The sequence below is a fragment of the Python bivittatus genome, unplaced genomic scaffold (genome assembly GCF_059951505.1).
Source record: "Python bivittatus isolate LINGU-HERP-01145 unplaced genomic scaffold, Pbiv_v1 ctg000220_np1212, whole genome shotgun sequence".
Taxonomy (NCBI): Eukaryota; Metazoa; Chordata; class Lepidosauria; order Squamata; family Pythonidae; genus Python; species Python bivittatus.
This window is the reverse complement of record NW_028277048.1, coordinates 33,734,264-33,756,319: the sequence shown is the minus strand read 5'-3', so window position 1 is coordinate 33,756,319 and position 22,056 is coordinate 33,734,264. Positions and strand designations below refer to the sequence as shown.

At 38.0% G+C, this 22,056-nt stretch overlaps 1 protein-coding gene and 1 long non-coding RNA gene across 3 annotated transcripts in view; both read left to right on the top strand.

Moving 5' to 3' along the window:
- The first annotated feature begins 5 nt into the window (after positions 1–5).
- On the top strand, positions 6–6,492 carry LOC112541915 (uncharacterized). The gene is made up of 4 exons (XR_003085856.2): positions 6–340; positions 1,415–1,459; positions 2,422–2,488; positions 5,855–6,492. It is a non-coding gene; the product is annotated as an uncharacterized LOC112541915 (long non-coding RNA).
- Positions 6,493–10,980: 4,488 nt separating this feature from the next.
- WIPI1 (WD repeat domain, phosphoinositide interacting 1) overlaps positions 10,981–22,056 on the top strand; it is a 53,685-nt gene continuing 42,609 nt past the window's right edge. For both annotated transcript variants that reach the window (XM_025173411.2, XM_007421645.4), the window contains exon 1: positions 10,981–11,326. In XM_025173411.2, coding sequence (XP_025029179.1) covers positions 11,253–11,326 — 74 coding nt within the window. In that variant the 5' untranslated portion in view covers positions 10,981–11,252. The remainder of the gene's footprint in view (positions 11,327–22,056) is intronic.

The following is a 22,056-nucleotide window of genomic DNA, read 5'->3' as shown; positions in this document are numbered from 1 at the left end:
CGGGGCGGGGGGGGGTAAAGAACCGCTGCGCTCAATTGCTAGCTTTTCCTTTAACTCCCGCTGACGTCAGACTGCGGGTTGAAACGGAACCGTCATCCTCCCCGTTCCCCAGGCATGAAGCGCGAGGGAGGGGGAAAGATGCCTTAGGAAGGGAGTCCGAAGGCGCGGATGTGCTGGCGGATCGTTGGTTCTAAGATGCAGCAGTTGCGGTTACTGTGTGCATCAGTTACCCTGGAATGCAAACAGTCACATGAAAGGGGCTGCTGGTTGCTCCATAGCACTTTATTGCAGCGAAAGCGAGAGGATTTGTCAAATTGCAAGTGCATTCCTAAAGTTTGGGGTAATCTTATTTAATTTAGTGGCACTCGCCTTTGAGCGTGACAGAAAAAATAGACTCGTACAATTGTGATTTCTCAGTCTCCCGGTAGCTAGGCAAACTTCCATATTGTGGCTCAGGAAAGCGGAACTGTCAGGTGTTGTGGAACTGCAACTCCCAGAAACCCTCTCTGGTCATGTTCGTTGGGGCTGCTGGGAGTTTGCACGAATTTTCAGGGGGGGAGAACGTGTCTCCGGACCTGCACGAAGCGTTTTCTGAGACGTGATAAATTTAAAGGTTAAAAAGCTAAGGACTTAGTCTTCAAATTTTTTTTCACGTGGCTCTTTTGTGCTCGGTGCCAACCAGTGTATTTTACAGTAGCTGTTCTTACAAAATAGAAATGCAATTTAAGAAACTAAGTAACACACCATTTAAAATGGGCTGGACTTCTATTTATATTATGCCGCTGCTTGGCAGACATCAGTATCACAAGATCCTTGTTGGAGACAATGATGTATTCATTTGTTTGCGCTACATCACATCAAAATAATAGATAACAATATACATAAATTATTGAAAACCTAATTTAATGTTAAAGTGCACGGCCGGAAATAAAAGAACTTAGCTTGATTTCATAGTAGATTTCATATTAAGATTTTCTAGCTCTTTTTCTGGGCTTTGCTTTTCCATATTTTAAGTATATCTCTAAGCCAGCCTTCCCCAACTTGATGTTTCCGGTTGTACTGGCCAAACTGTGAAACTATCCATTATGTTTAGTTTTATGTTCAAGAAATCATGATTAAATGAGGTTTAACATTCTATAAAAAGACAGCATTATATTACTTGTATTTTCCATTTCATACCTTCAAAGTTCATCCCTGCTTACAAGGTTTACATTTGTTGCTTAAGATCTGAGCTCTCTTGTATTTAGGTTTATTATAATATATACGGAGTTCCTTGAGTCCCTGTGCAGTTTAATTTTTAACAACTTCTATATAAAATATAAACAATCTAAAAAAATATAACTCAGAGGGAGTTTATTTAAGATTTAAATGAAATTGTTCACGATTCATTGATTCTAATTTCTTTATTTTTCAGGTCATAAACTCTTCCCTATACTGAATGGCTTCAATTGAACAAAAGGTAATTTGTGTTCTCCGGTAGCTGAAATCCGTATCAACTGTCAGAAGGAAATTTAAATCTTATTACAGCAAGGAAGTCCCCCCCCCCAAGGAATTCAATTATAAACTGGATGAAAAAGAATTAAATAAGTTGGTTCCATTATTGATAAAACCATTAACTGGAAGACTAGTGGTAAACAATGAGACTGTGTAGAGCAGGTCTTCACAAGGAGTCCACAAAAATCCATTTGGCAGGCTTCATTGGAACTAGGGTTCCTAGAGCAACAGTTTATAGAATTCTCAAAACAAAACTACATTAGCGAGAATACATGACTCACGTCTACCAGATTTTGTTGGAAGAAGACTACCATGCAAGATTAGTTTTCTGCCATCATTTTAATCATGAGGTTGAAAATAACATCTAATTTCTTGATAGATCATTATTTAATTATGAAAGAACATTTCATATCAGCAGCAAGGTTGTCATAATTGCTGTATTTGAGGGACATAGGAACTCCAGAAGGCTTGGGAACATGGAACGGAACGTCTGGTACACTCTAGGAAAATTACACAAAATTGGCTCATTCTTTCTTGGAGGAACTGTCATGAATGATCAGGCTTATTTGGACATGCTGCAGAATTACCTTATTCTTGAACAGAGGCAATCAGGATTTATCAACAGGAGTGTCTTTCAGCAAGATGGGGCACCTTGCCACTTTGCCTGCAGTGTTCAAGAACATTTAAATGTGGTTGCTCCCAATAGATGGATTGGGAAAACTTGCATCCAAAATGATGGTAGTTATACTGAAAGTTAACATTCCTGCAAATAAATATATTACTTATTAAAAATTAAAACTGCACAAGGATTTTATACATAACCTGTATTTTTCTTTTTTCTATTCAGGAAGGGTTTTTTGTCTTTTTTTTGTGTCTTTTTTTTCCTTTTTGGACTTTAATGCTTTTTTACTCTTCTTTTTGTTATAGATTAAAACCATTTTAAAAAGTTCATTCTTACTGTAAAGGCAAGATCCTCATTCAAATTTATTTAGAGGTGAGTTCTGTTCATCAAAAGCGCAGCTTTCTTTGCTCCTGCTATTTTAATTCACAGTTTGATCCTTGTCTTACTTTTAGATTGGATTCAAATATCACATTTATTTAAGTATAAATTTACTGGATAAGCTACAATTGGCTGAGTTTACATAATATACATTTAAAAATTATGAATTATAAATCAGTGTCTGGGTTCTCAAAAAAAAAACAGTTCTACAGTGCATTAGGCAAGTAATATTGAAAAATAATTTGCTGGCATGAAGAGTTTTCCATTTATACTCTACTAGTATTGGTTACCTAGATTGTCCTGATTCTACTAGCATTAGTTACCTAGATTGCCCTGGAGAGCACTATATTTCATTTGCCAAGAATAATTTACCTGGCACTTTATGCATTAACTTTTCAAGTCATTTAGACTTCAAAGAAAGACATCTAAATGGAAATTAATGCCACTTCAGATGGTTTTAAAGTCTGACAATAGAAGGATAAACACCTACTTTGCACTCTGACACCTTTTCTTCATATGATTTTGGGTTTGTTTATTAGCCATAATTCGTTAAATAAACTGAAATTGCCTGGGGTCCATAATACACTAAGCTGTAAAATACGCCTCACAAATGACCGTGGCTGGGTTCATACAATGCGTTAAGCTGCAACCAAATTACATTATGGCACAATGCAATGTGTGAAAGTCACTTTAAGGCTGCCGTTTAATCCTCTTGATAGGACTTCAGATCAATTATTGCACATTATTACTGGGGTCTTAATCATGCCAGCTTGAAAGCAAGACCATTATATACCATGAAGCTTACAATCCAGTAAATGAAGTTCTTTGTTTTCTGGTTGTTAGGCCGAGCTCTCACTAGATGGCAGCATTCATTACTAGGGATTTTTTTATACCATGCAACAAGCAGCAGTAGTGGTTAATAACAGAGTTACTGAAAATGATGCATTTGTACACCAAAATTTGTAAAATGTATGATGATAAATGTAAGGCATGATTATAACTGTGATGGAATTCTTGCAATTTGGGAAACAAAAGGTTTTGGTTTTGAAAACATGGCAAATGAACAGATGGACATTTCAGCTTTATGTCCCAAGCAAGGCATTAAGCCGTCAGGGAACCTGTGAGAAAGAAATCCAGACAACTCACAGAGACCCACCTTAATGTACTCACTTATAAATGAGGACAGAGGTTCCAAGATTCTGTAACGTAAGCCCTTTGGTCATATGCTGCTGTTAGGAGCTCGACATTAATCTTTGAAATGCACTATTCTCCTTTATAAGTAAGGCTATCTAGTTTTGTTTTTGAGACCAGACAATGACAAGTGACCCACTGGAATACCATGGGCTATTTCAGCACCAGCAACAGATAGATGTGCAGATCACTAGTGGTAATAATATTGTTCCTCAAATTATAAAGCAAATCATTTAAGTGCTGCAACAACTAGGGCTGCCCTTCATGTTGTTTCTTGCTCTTCCACCCTGCTTACTTTGCTCTCCATGATCTTTATAAGACAAATGTAATGGTGCTTGTGACAGGTTCAGACCTTTCGTATGTTTGGGAGACCAGCTGAATTTTTCACAGACCATTCTTAAGCAGTCTTTATCCTTGTATTCTTGATAGATGGAATTGCCAAGTGGGCAGTTCCTGTTATAGACAACCATAATCCCATAATGGATAGCTTTCTCAATTTTATGCAGAGTTTTACAGCTGCCTTTTATAACTCTGCCAGAAGAGCTACTGCTTATTGGGAGATTCACAGTTTGTACCAAGGTAAATGTAGAATGTATGCATATAGCAAAATTTCAACTGTATGCTATAGATGTTCATTGGAATAGATCAAGTTTTGGAAGGTCTATCAAATGAACTGTATGACAAATTAGTTCTCCTGGGCATTCCAAATAGAATGTCCATTGTATGTGGAAATCATAGATGGAAGATCTCTATACAAGACCTCTATACAAGACCTCACTTACCCACAGTAATTGGGACTGGGAACTCAGTTGCTAAGTAAAGGCAGTTCCGGCAGTCCCAGTTGCTGTCATTAGGCAAATTCTGCGTGGTTATAGTGTCCTGCAGTCATGTGATCACCATTTGCAATCTCCTGCCGGCTTCCCCATTGACCTTGCTTGTTGGAAGCTGGCAGTGAAGGTTGCAAATGGTAATCACGTGACCATGGGATGCTGTGACATCATAATTGCAAGCCAGTTACCAAGTGTCCAAATCATGATCATGTGACCATGGAATGCTACAACATCATAATTGTGAGCCAATTGCGATCACGTGACCACGAGGACACTGCAATGGCTGCAACTACGAAGACCTATTGTAAGTTCCCCTTGTTCAGCACCATCGTAACTTCAAACAGTTGCTGAATGAGTGGACGTTAAATGAGGACTATCTGTATTTTGGTCCCATTGTTGAACTATTGCTCTCCTTCACCTCATTACAGTATAAATGATAAATTGAATATTCCCCTTTATCTGTATGAAAGAGGCCACAAATATTTAACTGTCTTGGACACATGCTGTGAGAAATTTGAGTATATTGTGATGCCTCTTGGATTATCTAATTAATAGTATTTATGAGATTCATGAATGAGATATTTTCAAACATCCTGGGCTCTTATGCCATAGTATATTAATGCATAATATTTGTTTAATCAATGACCAGCAAAATTATTTTTTTAAAAAAAAAACAGAAACAGAGTGAAGCCAATGGTATATGTCATGATATATTAGATGACTCCCCCCGCCAAAAAAAAAAAAACTCCAGCTGCTCATCCTCGTCAGGAATGTTCTGGCGATGCTGAGTACACACAAGCTACATGCTAAGATAGAAAACTCTGCTTTTGACCATCCTACTCTAGGATTTTTGGGGCTACAGAATTTCTGCAAATGGCATTCAGAAACGATTATGCTCAGGTGGACTCCATTCTGTCCTGGCTTCAAGGACAGTTAAGGATGTGTGGTTTTGGGGGGGCTTTTGTAATTTTTACAGATGTTTTATACCTGAGTTTGTTAAACACTCCCATCTTAACTCACCCTACTGGTTAACACCTTATTCTGTTTAAATGGACTTCTCAGGCTAAGGCAGAATTCCAGGCTTTGAAGCAAGCTTTCACCTCTGAGCCCCTGTTGCATTATCTGGAGCATCCTTTCATTGTTCAAGCGGATGCATCAGACTCTGCCTTAGGTGCTGTTCTCCTTCAGGCTATGACTGAATATGGAAAAGATCTGTGGATCCTTGACAAAAATCCATCCAGTATTTCAGCAGTGCAGACCCCTTACCTGCTGTGCAGCTAATATTTCTATTAGCAGGGAGAGAAGAATAATTTGTGATGGAATGTATTTTGGATTCCAGGTGCTGGAGAGGCAGATTGGAATACTTCATTCACTGGAAAGACTACTCTAACAAATTCAGAGAAGCTGACAAATTCAGAGAAGCTGCTGCTGAAGTTCATGCACCCTGACTTGTCCATCAGTTACAGTTAATAAGCTGAAATCCCCAGATATGCTCAGAGGTGGCCACTGATTCTTATGACTCTGGAGGGGAGGACAAAAGCTTCTGTCTGCTCCCCTCCCCTCTTCCATCCCACTCTGCATATTAGAAGGGAGATAGCTACCCAAGCCATCCTCCTTTTGACTCTAGAGGGCCCAATTTAAACAACTTGCCTTCCCCTTCTTCCAGGACAAGTTATTTTTTTCTCTCTCTGGACTCTATGGAGGAGCAGGGTAGAGAGGCAGAACGTGATCCAAAGAATTCTTGGAGTCGGAAAAAGAAAAGGTTTTTTTTCAAAACATGGCAAAAGGGGAGCAAAGGGACATTTCAGCCTTATCTCTTCCGAAAGGTTTCAGTATATCAGGGAATCTGTAAGAAAGAAATTCAGACAACTCACAGATATATTAATGTACTCACTAATCAGTGAGAACTGCTGCTTTCAATTTAGCCTCCAAGATTATTTAACCTCTTTTTACTGGCATTAAAACTGATCAATGAGACGGTGAATGAGTTTTGCTTCCTTGATCATGCACTGCAGTTAGGAGCTTAGCAGTCACAAATATGTGTTTAGGATCACATTTCACAGAGGACTGGATAATCTCACAGGCATTTTGGTAGGCGCCTGAAGGTGTAAGACCTGACTGTAGAGAATTGTGGAAATAACCTTGAAGAACATACGCAGGAACAGTTAAGGCAGAATAAGATACAACTCAGTCCTTGGAAAGAAGGCATGAAAGAGAAACTGGAAAGAATCCCACCCTGAGTCAGATTGGTATAAGAAGGAGCAGAGGGAAGCTCTTGAAAGCCTACAATCTTGAAACTCTTATACCCTTAAAGCATCATTCCTGTAATCCTTGTGCTGTCTTCTGACCTGGCCTTCCTCAAAGGGCTGACACAGACAGAAGACTGTTACTTAGCCTGGAGCGGGTTTCAGAGGCCTAAGAATTTATAGCCTATATCTTTATGGGAATATGCTTGCAACAAGAGCTTGGAGAGGCAGCAATGGGTGGGGATTTTTCTTTTCTTTTGTCCCTCCAGGAACTGAGAACAGGGAAAGAGAACAACTTTCTCTTTTTGGGAATCCAGTACCATGAAGGGTTTTCTTCGAAATTTGGGGAATGACAGGAGTCTATAGAAGCACTAATATAAATTACTCATTTTACTATCAGCTTGTATGCACATACTGTATGTGTCAAACAACTTTATATCACCTAAGTCCATAATGAGTTCCTTCCAAGTAAGTTAAGCCCTGAAACCTCTCACTTCTCAGAAATGGGATGTATGTAAGTAATACCGAGAGTAGTTTAATACCTCACTCAGTGTCTTATGAATATTCACCAATAGGTACTTATGGAAATTTATGGATTCTTCAGAACGAGCTATCAGGCCAAACATGTTATATTTAGAATAATTCTGTGCATTCAAATTAAATCCCAATTTAAGTGGGGTGTGCAGAGGCTTCTTCTAAGTTGTAAAACAGGTTCATGCTAATGGCAACCATGGGTGGAGAGAGAGAGGGGACAAGGCAAGTCAGATATCCAAGTCACAGCACAAGGATGAATTGTTTGAGGCAGGCAAGAGTGAGACACAGAACATGACTCAAGTAAAATGGTTTCCAAGAACCTGTCCAGGAAATCAGGCTCTGATTTATTGTTCTTGAGGCCTGATCTCACTTTAGCCCAGATGGTCTTAATTATTCCCCAGCTGTATCTAGTTTAGCACTCAGGTGAGTTGATTTTTCTGGCCCTACCCAGTCTTGCTCCTTTACCTCTCATGACATTGCATGGCCACCCAACAATGCTGTCTTCCTTTAGGGTACATCCTGAACTTGCAACTGCAGATGTGAATTGCTGGGAGTCTTCTGTTCCTGATACTTGCTGGGCATGCTCTGTTCTTCAGTCTTCAGCATTGTCTCAAAGACAGACATGGCATCTCTCAAAGATGCTGTGGACTTTATTGCTTCTTTTTCATCCTCTGAGCTGCTAGTTATTGCAACTGTGCCCAGTCTGCACCAAGTTATGTAGCCTTTCTGCAGGCCAGGGGCTACAGCTAACCTTGAGCAAGATGCTGAGAGCTGCTCTCCAGTAAGTGGGAGTAGGACAAAAAACCATGCTAGGCTAGTTAAAAGTATTGAACTTAAAAATGTTAATATTAAGTATTATTATTATAATTTTCCATATTGTCACAATAAAACTTATCCTTTCTTGGCAACTTGGGGGAAGCTCTAGAATTTGCTTCTAGGAGCAGCATATAACCCTGACAGCACCTAATGGACCTTGGCTATCTCAAAAACCTAAACAGAGTACAAATTTATTAGTCCTTGGTGGGAGATCACTAGGAAATCCCAGGACAGTAAGCTAGCCTAGGAAGTTGAAAATATTCCAGAAGAAGGCAAGAGTAATCCACTTCTGGGTTATTGTTAAGAAGAACACATCAATGTGTCCAAGAAACACATCAACCTGAGGAAGTCTAACTTTTCATCGTATGATACTATGTGCAGTTTCAAAGAGGGTGAATGAATAGTGACAGTGAGAAGCAATAGGGCCAGGAGGCTCTGGGTGATCAGCAGTGACAAGTCCCTGCAGTTTTCTTGGCAAGATTTCAGAAGTGGCTTAGATATTGCCTGCCCAAGGTCACCCAGCTGGCTTCATGCCCGACAGGACTAGAACTCTTGGTCTCTAGCCTGGTGCCTTAACCACTCTACCAAACTGGCTCTCTACATATGCTGTACCATCCTATATTTCATGGAGCTTGGGCTAAGTTCTCACAAATAACAGATGACTTGTTTTTATTGCAAATGAGGGCTTGCATGAGCTTTTCCCTTCATAATTGAGTTTTCTGGTGCAGGGATCTTCCTGAATTGCACAGGCTTATCTCCTCATTTGTTGCTTCTTCAAAATATGTATTAATTGCTCTTAAGACTTCCTATGTTTATGACAAAAGAATTATTTTCATTTTGTCCTTCCTGTCTGGCTTCCCGCATTTCCTCCTGCATATATATGTTTTGAAGTTTTTTGTAATCTGAACATACTAAATAAATAAAGTATATGCCAATCTGAATAACTGATATAGTACTAACAGGCAGAATTTGGGATTTATGGTCATATTTCTTTGCTTCTGATGCACACGCCTACTCTTCCATATCTGCTATAGTCTGCTGAAGTTTTCATATAATATCCTGTCACATATGAAGCAATTGTAGTTAAAGCCCTAGACAGAAAGTATAATTACCATAACTCCTTTGATTTGCATAAACTTTACAACTTACAGGAGCTACATGAGATTGTTTTTCATTTCTAATAACTATGAGTGCTTTTAAATGCCTGTAGTTGTTTTTCCACATGTTAATAGTCTATTTAAATAGAACAAAAACCCCTGTGGCAACTGATCTGGTTTGCACATCAGACTAACCTATCAATCTGTTTGTTTAGTTTTAGCTTAGCATATCTTGTAGATCCAATCATTTTGGTTTGCCGTTTTATGTGTGGACTGAGCTAATTATAACTTATTCAACAAAGTGTGGTTAAACCACAGCTTATACAATGTATAAAAGCCAATGACTTTACAATGTTAGTGGCATGAGTTTCCATGTATGCAAAGATGTGTGAAGTGTCTTTTTCCTGCAGTGATGAAGTGGATTCAGGAGCGAAGGCAACTTTATTATTTGTTATTTAAAATCAGTTTAAAGGATTTTGTACATCACAGACCTATTAATAAATAACAGCAACAAAATAACTACCATTATCCAGACTGTGTACATTTATGTCAGTATCAGATCAGGCATACTTTCACATCTGGCAATTACGTATCACAGTCAGGACTTGTGAAATATATTTTTATCAGGTCAGGAAACCTCAGCTGCTTTGTTGATTATTATTTTTGGCTTAAATCCTTGCAGGAATAGCAATTAGGACTAGTTTAGGATATGAACATTTTTATGTTCTAAGTCTGCTTATTGTATAGGATTTCTAGCAATCAGTTTCCTTATTTATTTATTTATTATTAGATCTGTATCCTGTTTTCCTCCAATTTCCCCCCACAAACATATGTGGCATTTGGGCTGAGGCGCAGTGATTGGCCCATCGCAGTGAGCTTTCGTACTTGAGGGTAAATGTGAACCTAATTTATCTCACTCCTATTCCAGAACACGCCTTAATCCCTACACCAGAGAGTGATTTTTGTACTAGCCTGGCATTTGAAGATTTTCAGTGATCTATTCATGAATAAATATGATGCCTTTTCTTATAACAGATGACTCTTTGCAGCCCAGATGAAAACATATTCCGAAGTAATCAGTGATAAATACTACTTGCTATACACAGCCAGGAGAATGTTGCATAACATCTTTCATTAAATTTGTTTCACTTCTCCTAGTCTGTTAATTTGTTTCTCCAGTTTATCTATCCTGGTCCGTTTTTGTAGTTGTTTGTGTGTGGTCTGGACTTAGGCTGCTTAGATAAATGAATTAGTTGACCGATTAGCTACTTTAAACGATTGACTGATTATATGCCATCAAGTTGATGTCGATTTTTAGGGACCAAAATAAGTACAAAAATAACTCTGTGTGCAGGGTGATTCTGTGTATGTTTCTTTGAGTAGGCGCGTTGGAGTTAGATGTAAAGATGCATAGGACTGTAGTGTTCAGTCGCAAGTAACGTTAATCGATTATTTTAGAGTAATCATTCTGAAACCTAGAATCGGTTTGCTACAAAAATGAGCGGAGTAAAGAGCTGCACATCCACAGTATCGTCCCAAGCGTGACGTGCAAATGGAACAGGAAACGCCCCGCTTTGCGAGCGTGCACCAGGATACCGCGCGGAGTTCGAGTCCGCAAGAGAGCTGCCACCTCAGCCCTTCCGGCCCACCTGCCGCCCACTCTTGTCCTCGCTCCAGTCTGATGCAACCATAACACAACCACGTGGCCACAGTCAGCTGTTTCCACCTCCTTATCCAACCGCTGCCGGCCCTGTTGGCGTCGTGGGCGTGGCTCGGGAGCTTCGCCTCCTTAGTGCGATTGAAAGCTTGAACTCGGTTGGCGGTGGCCGGGCCGAGGTGGCTGGTTCGAAACAGCGTTGCCCAATAGCAAAGCGCGGGGAGGTAGAAGGCCCCGCCTTTCGGCCGGCCGTGGTTATGTGACTTGTTCCTTCTGTTGTGATCCGGCGCCGGGAGCTGTGACAGCGAGGGTAGGAGGGCGGTGGGAGTCCCTGAGCCCCGCTAACCGGGTGAAATCGAGGCCGAGGATTCAGTGCTGTCGGTGTCTATGGAGGCCGCCGCCGCCGCCGGGGAAGGGGAGCGCGAGGCTCTGACCTGCTTTTCCTATAACCAGGATTGCACGTACGTAAATGGGGATGCGACCGAGCGGGGCCAAGCCCTTAGCTATCGGGACGGTGGCGGCCAGGCTTACCGGTCTTGTGGAGGAGGTGGAAGACTCGAGTAAGGGGCGGGGTGGAGGGAAACGGACCAGGATGTGTAATGGACGGGAAGAAGTGAAATGAAGCAAGTTGGGCTGGAGAGGGGCGGGAAGTGGCGGTTTAAGAAAAGTCGCCCATTAAGTGAATGGGCGGGTATTTGGTCTAGTATAGAAGATTCCGAGGGTGTTTGGTCGGTTGTTTAGCTTTTAGCCTGCCCTTTCTGTCAGCAAGCGGGACTCAAGCAGCGACAGCCTGTGGCAAATATAGCTGTTCAAGAGGGACCTTTTGGAGTAGTCGCTGGTGGCTTGGGGTATTTAAATTCGAAAGGTGTGGGTTGTCTTGTTGTCTGTGTTTCCCTTTCTCACCCTTTTTTAAAATGTGGTATTGAGGTGAACTTAATGAACCTCAAGATTGTTCCGGTCTTCCTGATTCTATATAAGTTTGCCTCCCACCAGCTTATGAATATATTGGTACTTTCAAAACTCTGAAGCCAGGGGCTGAATGTTTCTCCCTCCAGCTTTTTGCACTGATGATGTCCTGGGTGTTGATTTTTTTTCTTTTCTATCATCCCATGATATAAGTATCAAGGAAAGTCCTATTTATAACAGGAAAGTAAAAAAAGAAATACTGCATCTGTGTGTTCACAAGTTAAACACTTCTTTAAAAGTTAGCTGGAAAGATGCTTGGAGAAAAGAAACTGTGTTTTCCTAGGTGAAGGAGCTTTGAAATAAAACCAGACATTTTCTTAGTATAAAATCTCTAGTGTTTCCTTGTGGGGCCATATCACAGAATATTTTCCTCAGTTGCTTAACATTGCCTACAGAATAGTGCAATAGGTGTGTAAGTAGGCACATCCTTTTTACTAGTTGCATACTTAGGAAACAAGCTGTGGGAAGCTGTAATTGACTGAGCCAGCTTTTTGTAGCATAAGGTATTAGTAAAAAAGATGTCAACTATTTTGTATAGTATAACGGAAGTATATATTAAAGCTTTGAGATATATGAAGCTGCTTTTAGTGTGCTAATATTAGAACTGGCATAATTTAGAATTCTATATTGCTATGATTTCATACATTCTTCCTCACAAAGATTTGGCATAGTATTTTATTTCTTTTTTGTTCAATTTATGTGGCTGTTCACTTGCCAGGTGACTCTGAAAATCTGTTTTTCCAATTCTACCCACAATTAGCTAAATAAAAACAAGCTTTAAATCATCATGGTGGCAGAAAAGAAATTGATTCTAATATAACAAGCATTGCTGATGAATGAAAACTAATAGAAACAACTGACTGTATGCTTTTATTCATCATCATTTCCCCTATCTTCTTATTTTTGTATTTCAAACATTGAAATTTGCAACTCCCTGCTAAAGATGTTACTAAATTGCCACTTCTAACTGCAGTTTGGCATTAATCAAGTTATACAGTTAAATGCAATTGACTATCATTTAAACAAAGGCATCTGTCTTCAATATGCTTGCGAGGTACTGAGCAGTTGGTAGTAGATTCTGTGAACGTAGACATTATTTTTAAAATGTGGAGGAAGATGTACCATAGTCTGGCTTTAAGAGGGTACTATTAAGTAATAGTGGTAAAAATGAAACATCTAAACCACAGAAAGAAAAGTCAACAGGAAATATCTTGGTATTCTGGTAAAATGCAAGAAAAGAAGGGCATATACTGAAATTTCTAAGGATTAGATTCAAAATGAACAAAAGGTAGACATGTTCATAATACTTGATATTTTTGGTCTGTGCAACACTTCAATTTGTGCTATTTGTTTCTTACTGCAAATTAGTTTAAAATATATAGCACCTTCTGGGTTAACTTGCTAGAATGATCAGGATATTATTTTTTCCTGCTTTTAGAGTTGGATATAAGAAGAAATCCAAGCTCCTTAACATCTTTATTTCCTCAGATATCTTGTCAATACTAGAGATGGTTTCGTTTTGTAGCAATTCTTGTTTCTGGTTAATAAAATGATACTGAAAATGATATAAATTATAAGTTGGAATACATATTGATATTTATGTACAAGTGAGCAAACAAGAAAGAAAAAGAAATTGCCTTGCTGGATCAGATTAAATGTCCACTGGCCCTGTGTTCCTTTTCTAGCTTGTGGTTACCCAAAGGTGCCTAGAGAGCCACAAGTAATAAAGTATAGGCCAACAAGCTATTCTGTGTTTATTCCCAGCAGCCTGTGAATATGGAGGTTCTGCACAAGAAATCATGGGTGATTTTGGAAACTGTATAATGCTGAGATATACCACTAGTCAGTACTGTTAACCTGTGTGGTTTTGGCTCTCTGGGATTTCAGAAAAACATCTCCTTAGCTTTATCTAGAGATGCTGGATTGGGAGCTAGAATCTTGGCATGCAATCTATATGTTCTACTGTTGATCTGTAGTCCAGTACCTTTTCTAAAATTGAACAAAGCATAGCTAATAAAATAACATTCAGGTAATACCTTAATGAGAGTGTTGGCTTCTAAAGGAACTTTCAGCTTGGTAGAAGGCATTGTAGCTATTTCTTCATATACAAATTGTCTCATGTTTCTGTTCATCTGACTACCAGATATGCCTGTTTCAAGCCAAAGGAAAGCTTTTAGGTGAATTAAACATACTAGGCTTTTCCTTTTTGTATTTTCAGAATAAGCTCCTCTGGATGGAGCCGCTCAATGAGTCAGTATTCATCTCTATGTAATGTTAGTTATTTGGTATTATAAGAAAAAATTATCAGCTTGTGGGAATCCAAAGTATGGCTGGTGTCATTGTTGTTAATTTATGTAATATTTGTAATTTTTACAATTACAACTTCACGTTTTTTATCATGTTCAAGTAAGTTATTATTTCTGTGTTGTATCTATTGAATTGATTAGTCCATGACTGTCCACTAAATTCATAGCAGGAAAGGGATTCTAACTGCACCTCAAAATCTGCTTGCTCCAGATAGGCTATTTTGTACTAGGTACGTGCATTACTATGGTTGACATGGTCTCTCTGTTTACATCTATACAGGGAACTTGTGCCCCCCCCCCGCAATGTTGCTAAACATGGCCAGTGGTGAGATATTTAATTATTTAATCAAATGTTGAGGCCTCCTGACTCCATGCCAATTCTAGGGAGCTTACAGATTAAAAAAATACATGGAAACAATACACAGAACTGTCCAGGAGAGCAGGATACCAATTATAAACCACCCACAACAGAAGGGGTCACTGCAACCACTCTGACCCTAAGGCCTAGGAGAACAGCAAGGTGTTCATCTGTTTCTGAAACAACATAAGGGAGGGAGCTACGTGAATCTCTGAGGGAATATCATTAGAGGGCAGGTGGTGCAACTCTTCCTGGGTCCTATTCTTCCAGGTGCTGGGAGTTTGCTATAGCAATCTCTGAAGGACTAATCTAGATTATCTTCCCTTTATTTTCAGCCTATGTCAGTTGGGCAGCGCAAAGATATAGGGCAGCCTTCTCTAATCTGGTGCCTTTAAATTTGTTGAGACTACAATTCCTATGGCCATAATGAGTGGAGTGGTGTTGAGTTGAACTCCCCATGCATCTGGAGGGCACAACAGTAAGAAGGCTCATACAATGTGAAGAAGTCAGGAAATACTAGATATTAAACGTAGTAGGAACAGGGGAAAAGCAGTAGATGAAAAAAAAACCTATATTGACTAAAAAAACCCTGTATTGACTAAAAAAAGACTAAGGTGAGAACCTGGATATTGGAGAAGAAATTGAAAACAAAATTTGTTCAACATGAAATTATTCAGAAAGCATGGAGCTAGGAAAGACATGCAAATCGTTTCCAAATGAGCCAGCATCATCTTGCTCCAGATTGTTGTCCCCATGTTGATGCTTTTGAGCTAAACATAAGAAAATTACAGATGGAAAAAATTATACTTTTATTCACTTCCATAAAGCACAGAATATTATTTATTTAAATCTTTAGTTATTAGAGTTATATCCTGCTTCTCATTCAATAAGTTAAGGTAACATATATGGTACTCCCTCCTCAGCTGCTACTTAGATAATTCCTATGGCCTTTTGTGTGAGCTAGCTGTTTAGAGTAAAACTGTATATTCAGAAATATTTTGCAGTGCATCCTGACTCTGCCACTTTAGAATGATAGTGGAAGATAGTTTGAAGGAAGCCAACAAATTATTTTGAAAGGGAAGAGACTAGACTAGAACATTTTCCCTGACAGATTGGCTTTTCACAAATAGAATTTGCTGTGGAATTGGTAATGATTCAGATCCAGACCAATAGCTATTTTTTATCTGAATCTAAAATGATATATTTCAGAAAGGGCTATTTTATAGGAATTTTGTAGAATTTTGATCTCTTCTAAGTGCTTTTCTTTCCAAAAAATAGTTTCTAATAATGACACTTGGCTAATGAAAAACATGAACTCTGGTTGGGCTCATCTATTTTAGAGATGGGGTGTGACTTGCTTGGTTTAGTTTTGAAGCTCCTGCTGCTTATATATTTCTTAGTACATTCACTATTCTCATTTAGAGCCTTTCCTTTTATGCCCTCCTAGAGCTGCATCTAATGGAATGTATTTGTCAGTCTTAGACTATTACAGTGCTTAATTTTCTCTGGCATCACATTTCTTGCTTTACAGGTTTGTGTCTGTTGTTTTATATCCGGTTCATGTCTGGAAGCCTGGCAATTTGCAAATTGCTCTAAACAATAATATTCAGATCCCAGTAGAAATATTTGACAGAGATTGCGGGTGTGTTAGATTCAGTACCACTTTTCTGTCAGTTCATTCTGAGAAATAAACTGCACCTAATTTTTCTTTAGCACATGGGTAAGTGACATATTGCTCACTGGAAGCAATTGTCTTTAGGTATCTTAACATCTGTAAGGCTTTTAGTCTCTATTTATTTACAAAGAAGGAAGGAGGGAGGGAAGGAAGAAAGGAAGAAAGGAAGAAATCTGGCACCAAACTCTAGCATCATTTTGCAGAAATGTATTTGGGCTCTACAAAAGTTTCATTGGGATGGTAGTAAACTATCTTAATCCATTTTATAAATTCCAGAGAAAATCCTAATCTATTTAGTACAGCAAACATATACTGTTTATGTATTTTGTCAAAGGATTTTTCAGCATCTAATAATAAAATTACAAATTTATCTTTGTTTTTATTCAAGTCTATTAAATTTATAAGTAACCTAATGTTGTCTGCTGCTTGCCTAGCTTTTATAAATCCTGCTTGATCATTCTTAACGAACATTATCACTTGCTGTAATCTATTTGCTAACACTACTGTTAAAATCTTTGTGTCAACATTAATCAATGAGATTGGACAATAATTAGCACACTGAGTATGATCTTTACCTGCTTTTGGTATAACTGTAATATAAGCCTAATTAAATGCCGGTGATAAAATTCCCTTATCAAATACCTCTTCATATACTTGACAGAGTTTTGGCACCAAAAGATCTTTGTTTTATAGCACTCGTTAGGGAATCTATCTAATCCTGGTGTTTTACCATTTGCCATTTTTAAAATTATTTAATCTCTAGCTCAGATAGTGAAGTGAATAAGAGTTGGTTTTGTGTATCTTATAAATGTGGTAGGTTAATTTTATTTTAAAAAGCCTCTATATCTTCATTTGATACATCCTCTGGTTTACTATATAATTCTGAATAAAATTTAAAAAATTGACAACATCCATTGAAGTTTTATACATTTCATTTCTTTCACTTCTAATGATTGGAATCATTGCCCTATCTTTTTTTTTTTTTTTTGCTTTAAACAATTAGCCAAGATCTTACCGAGTCTTTCACTGTTTTCCCAGTATCTCTGTCGTAAACATGTTAGCATAAATTCTGTCTGCTGTGATATTATAGTAGTTTTCTGTATTTCTCTGAACAAAACTGTAGATGGGCATCTAACCATCTATACCCATAAATATTTCAATTCATATTTCAAATTATTTTCCCTTTTATTTTTAATCTTATTTTTGTGTGATATATAAGCTTTCTGTTATCTGTTGAAGAACTTCTGTTACGCCTTGATTGTTGCTGTGGAATACTGTTGTGGTGAATAAAGATAGGAAAACTGAATTTGTCCAGGCCACACTATTAAGTACAGTGTATTTAATTCTTCTTTTAAATGATAGTAACAGCTTCATATCTGCATAGCAAAAACCAAAATACAGTAGCATTTTGTCAAAAACAGAATCCTGTGACGGTACAAACTCTCTTGGCCTAGGCCTAGTGTTTGGCAGAGATAAGCAATATCCCAATTTGGGAGATACTTTATGTATTGCATGCAGTGGATTAGTGTATGAAAACTTATGCTATTATATTTTGCTGATGTTTTGGATATCACATCTTCCATGGTTTCATTTTTATGGTTGCAGTTGGATTCAAAATGTTTCAAAGCGAGATAGTAACAAAAAATCCTTACTATTCCAATCACTATTATCCTTGTTCAATATTCAACTGTCATGTGGTGGCTTTCTTTATTACTTACAGAGGTGTGTAGTATGTAAGATTAAGGCTGTAGACTAAAGCTAAAATATAAGCTCGCACATTATACTAAAGTAAAAATTAACAGACCACTTTATCATTTAATAGAGTATGTAAACTAAGCCTGTCTTTTCTGGAAGGAAAGTAAGATACGAATTATAGAAATACTTTGTTCTATCAGCAGTTTGCTCAGTAATAGACTTTTTTGGACAGCTGTCAGAGAGGAATTAGAAAGAGTCACTTTGTACTGCTGTGCTAGTGAGGAGGTTCTCTACTCCAAATGCTAGCAGTAGGCCCGCAAGATGAGACGTTTCTGTGGGGTTGAAGAAAAGTGGAGCGATACTGCTTTTGGATTCAAAATCCCTTCATTTCCCAGGAATATCCCAGGATTGGAGTTACATAATCCCCCCCCCCCATTTGAAGAGTTTGTTAGGAGAGACAATATGGCAGAAGAAAAAGTGTCCAACACTTGTATACCTCCTGTCCTAAATAGTATGAGCTGTCAAGGTTTTGGTTGGCAAAGATCTGCCACTTTGCACTCTAATTTAGATTGCCATATTATTTTTCATCTTCAGGTTTAATCAGAGTTTAAGAATTATTGACCATGGATTGGGCAACTTTCTTTGCAGCCAAGAGCTATGCTTTAAAAACATATTTCTTTGTGATTGAAGGATCCATGTGAACATCATTCTTGATCTAGAATTTCAGCAATTATCTACCAGATAACATTACAATCAAATATTTAGCAAATGGAGAGTCTGTATAAATTTTGCTAGGTATTGGTTGTTGCAGGCTATTTGTAAATAGCACCATTTAAGATGCAAATATGTTATTAGTGAAGATTATTCATATGAATTTTCACATTGAGCAGGAACAAAATTAAGTATGACTGAATATATAGCATTCTCCCAGGATCTGTTAACTTTCTGTGAATATTCAGTTATCTGGATAACTGTCCAGATAACACTCATTTGGCCCTAGTTTTGAAACTTAGATCTGAGCCCAGCATCTATTAATTAGTCCTTCAGTTAGGGCTACTGTATATTTGATGTCATATAAGGTCCTCGTGCATAAAATGATTAACTAAGGTAAATATATCTATAGCTAATCTCCTGAAAGTGAAACAATTCTTAGAGATTAGTTCTTTCTATTATGCATTTTTAAGAAAAGGAGGGGGAAAAAAGAAAACAAAATGCAAAACAAAAAGGGAAAAAGAGGCAAAAAAGGACAAAATAAAGCAAGTAGATAAACAAGGAATTTACAAGCATTATAGAATTATGTTAAAAATTTCAATGTTTCATTAATTGAATATACTATATTGTTTTAAAAACTACCAATCATTAACATCTAATTAATATATGAATATCAACAGCAATAGTCAACACACTAAGTAATAAAATGACATCAAGAATTACAGTAATTTCTGTTTGAGCAACTAAACACTTTCGTTAAGAGAAACCTAAATTTCGGATGTAATTCTAGCCTATACAGAGAGTTGTAATCCAAAATGGTTTCCAAATTGAATTAAATTCTATGTCAGTTTTACTTTTGAAATATGTTATTTTAGACATCAAGGAATTACTGCCTTAATTAGCTATTTTTTTCCCAGAAGGAATTGAGTGTACTTTCCATTAGGAAGCATAGGATATCCTTGCAGCAGTTATCAAATATAGAAGTAATTTAGCATACTTTATAGGGGTGTAATGTTTATTAATATTTAACAGAAACATAGTCTGTAAAGGAAATTCAAATTTTAAATACCTTTCCAAAATTGTTGAGCTTTACAACATTATTACCAGTTGTGGGAAAATGATCCAACCTGATCATTGCATTTCTAACAATATTTAGAAAATGAACCGTCTATTTTAGCAATCAGTATTAGAATAATATGCCAACAGTAAAACATCTTATACCGATTTTCTCTAAATATAATATTCAGTGTGAATTTAATATTCTTCTCCCATTGAAATTCCCATTGTTGCATATTACTTACTGTATCTAAATTCTGAATCCATTCAATTATATCGTTTTTAATTTATTTAGTTTCTGAGTCATATTTCACCAACAGTTTGTAAATAAGGCCTAGCAAATGCTCTAGATTTTGAGTTAGAAGGTTTTCAAATTCATTCAAGTCTATAAGAATTCTGCGTTATTTTTGCAGTTCCTTTCAAGCTATTTTGCTTATCTGAAGATATCAAAAGAGACCAGTTCTTTCAATTATATGAATCAAATACAGTGGAACCTTGAGTTACGAATTTAATCCGTTCCATGACTCTGGTTGCAACTCGAATTGGTCGCAATACGAGGCAAATTTTCCCACAAGGTTCAATGTAATTACCGTTAATCTGTTCCGGCGTCCGCGGACCACGTGTCAGGGGTGGAAAAACGGCCACGGACCACACGGCAGGGTGGAAAAATGGCCGCGGACCACGTGTCGGGCGGAAAAATGGCTGTGGACCACGTGTCAGGGGTGGAAAATGGCCACGGGCCACGCAGCAGGGCAGAAAAATGGCCGCGGACCACGTGGAATGGGCGGAAAATGGCTGCGGACCACATGGCACGGGTGGAAAAATGGCCGCGGACCACAAAACGGGTGGAAAATGGCCACGGATCCGGTTCGCAAGTCGAGGCGAGTTCGCAAGTCGAGGTAAATTTTTGGGGCCAGAGCTGGTCGTATCTCGAAAAATTCACAAGTAGGGGTGTTCGTAACTAGAGGTACCACTGTATTTGTGTGACCCTTGAAGCTCTAAGAATCTAACCCAAAGGTGTCAGCTTTTTGTCTTTCCATACATGCTAGGAAGGTCTTAGTAGAGAGAGAGAGAGAGGGAATAGATAAATTCTCTAAAGCATCTTGTATTTGCATGTAACTCTTTAGAGAAATTACTATAAATCCCTGTTAATAGCAAACAAGAGAAATGGTCTTAAATGCAGTTAAAGAAGCTTGATGGCAGTTGGTAATAACAACAAGAGCAAAAGATAGACCGGCTACCTTTTGGAGATTAGTTGCATTAGCTCTGAATGCTGAACTGTCCTGTACTAAATATCAGATCAGTGATCTCTTGAGAGGCCCTTTTCTGTGCACCTCAAAATCTTTACTGCATTCAGTTGGGTGAGGGTATGGGCAATTTGCCTATATCTGTTTCAGCTTCAGAGGTAGCCTAATTAATCTGTCAGTAAATTGAAATAGCCCAATTAATCAGTTGGATGAGGGATTAAAAACCATTCAGACTGGTGATCTCAGGCGCTGGTCTTACTTCCACTAACAACTCAATTCAAATCCTCAGAAATTGGCATTTGGCCATTATTCCTATCTTCAGGTAAAATAAGAATGATCTGTAGACATCCTATTGTGCTATAAGCCTCCTAAGTAGAAGTGCCAAACATTTGTATGGAGAATTGCAAAATTGGCTGGTAAGTGAGAACATGTTAATAAACAGGCTGGCTTCTGAAAAAGATGCACAGTGGACCAGGGTTTGGTTTTCCTTTATTCATTTAGAAACTGTACTGTATATGGCTATCCAGCAGGATGGTTATCAGAAGTGATTCCAAGCAAATAATATCCTTGCTCCTCTCTTACTTTACTTCTCTGTTAATTACATAGTAAATGATCTAAACAAACATAACATCCCCCAAACTAGCAAACAAGTATACAGTAGTATTGCTGTATGTCAGTAATACAGTGGTAGGATCAAAGTAGGATTAAGAACAGCAGTAAAGGAAGCAACACTCTTGTAAAGCCCACCTGTTAAAAACTAAATAAAAAAAACTAAAATCATGGATTTTGATTTAAAAAAATTTTTTTTCCTGGAATATTGAAGAACATAGAACCAAGCAAGACAAGTTTTACAGTAAATACTGAGGGGTAATTTTTTACACTGCCAGAGGACAAAAATCCCCTATTACATATACCTCCCATAATGCCTTAATTGAGCTGCCATCATATCCTTTTTCAGTAATAGAGGCACTAGATCCCAGCTGAACTAGATATATCCAGCTGCAAGAACATTATTTGAAGCCACAGTGATAGAACAACCTTTACACAGGAACAAATTAAATCCAGACATTAACTTTGCTGCTCTCAAAACGATCAAATCAAAATGGCTAGAGAAGTTATTCCAGGTGATCTGTTGTGCCCCAAATGTGGCACTCTGCATCAAACCAGCCCTGAGCAA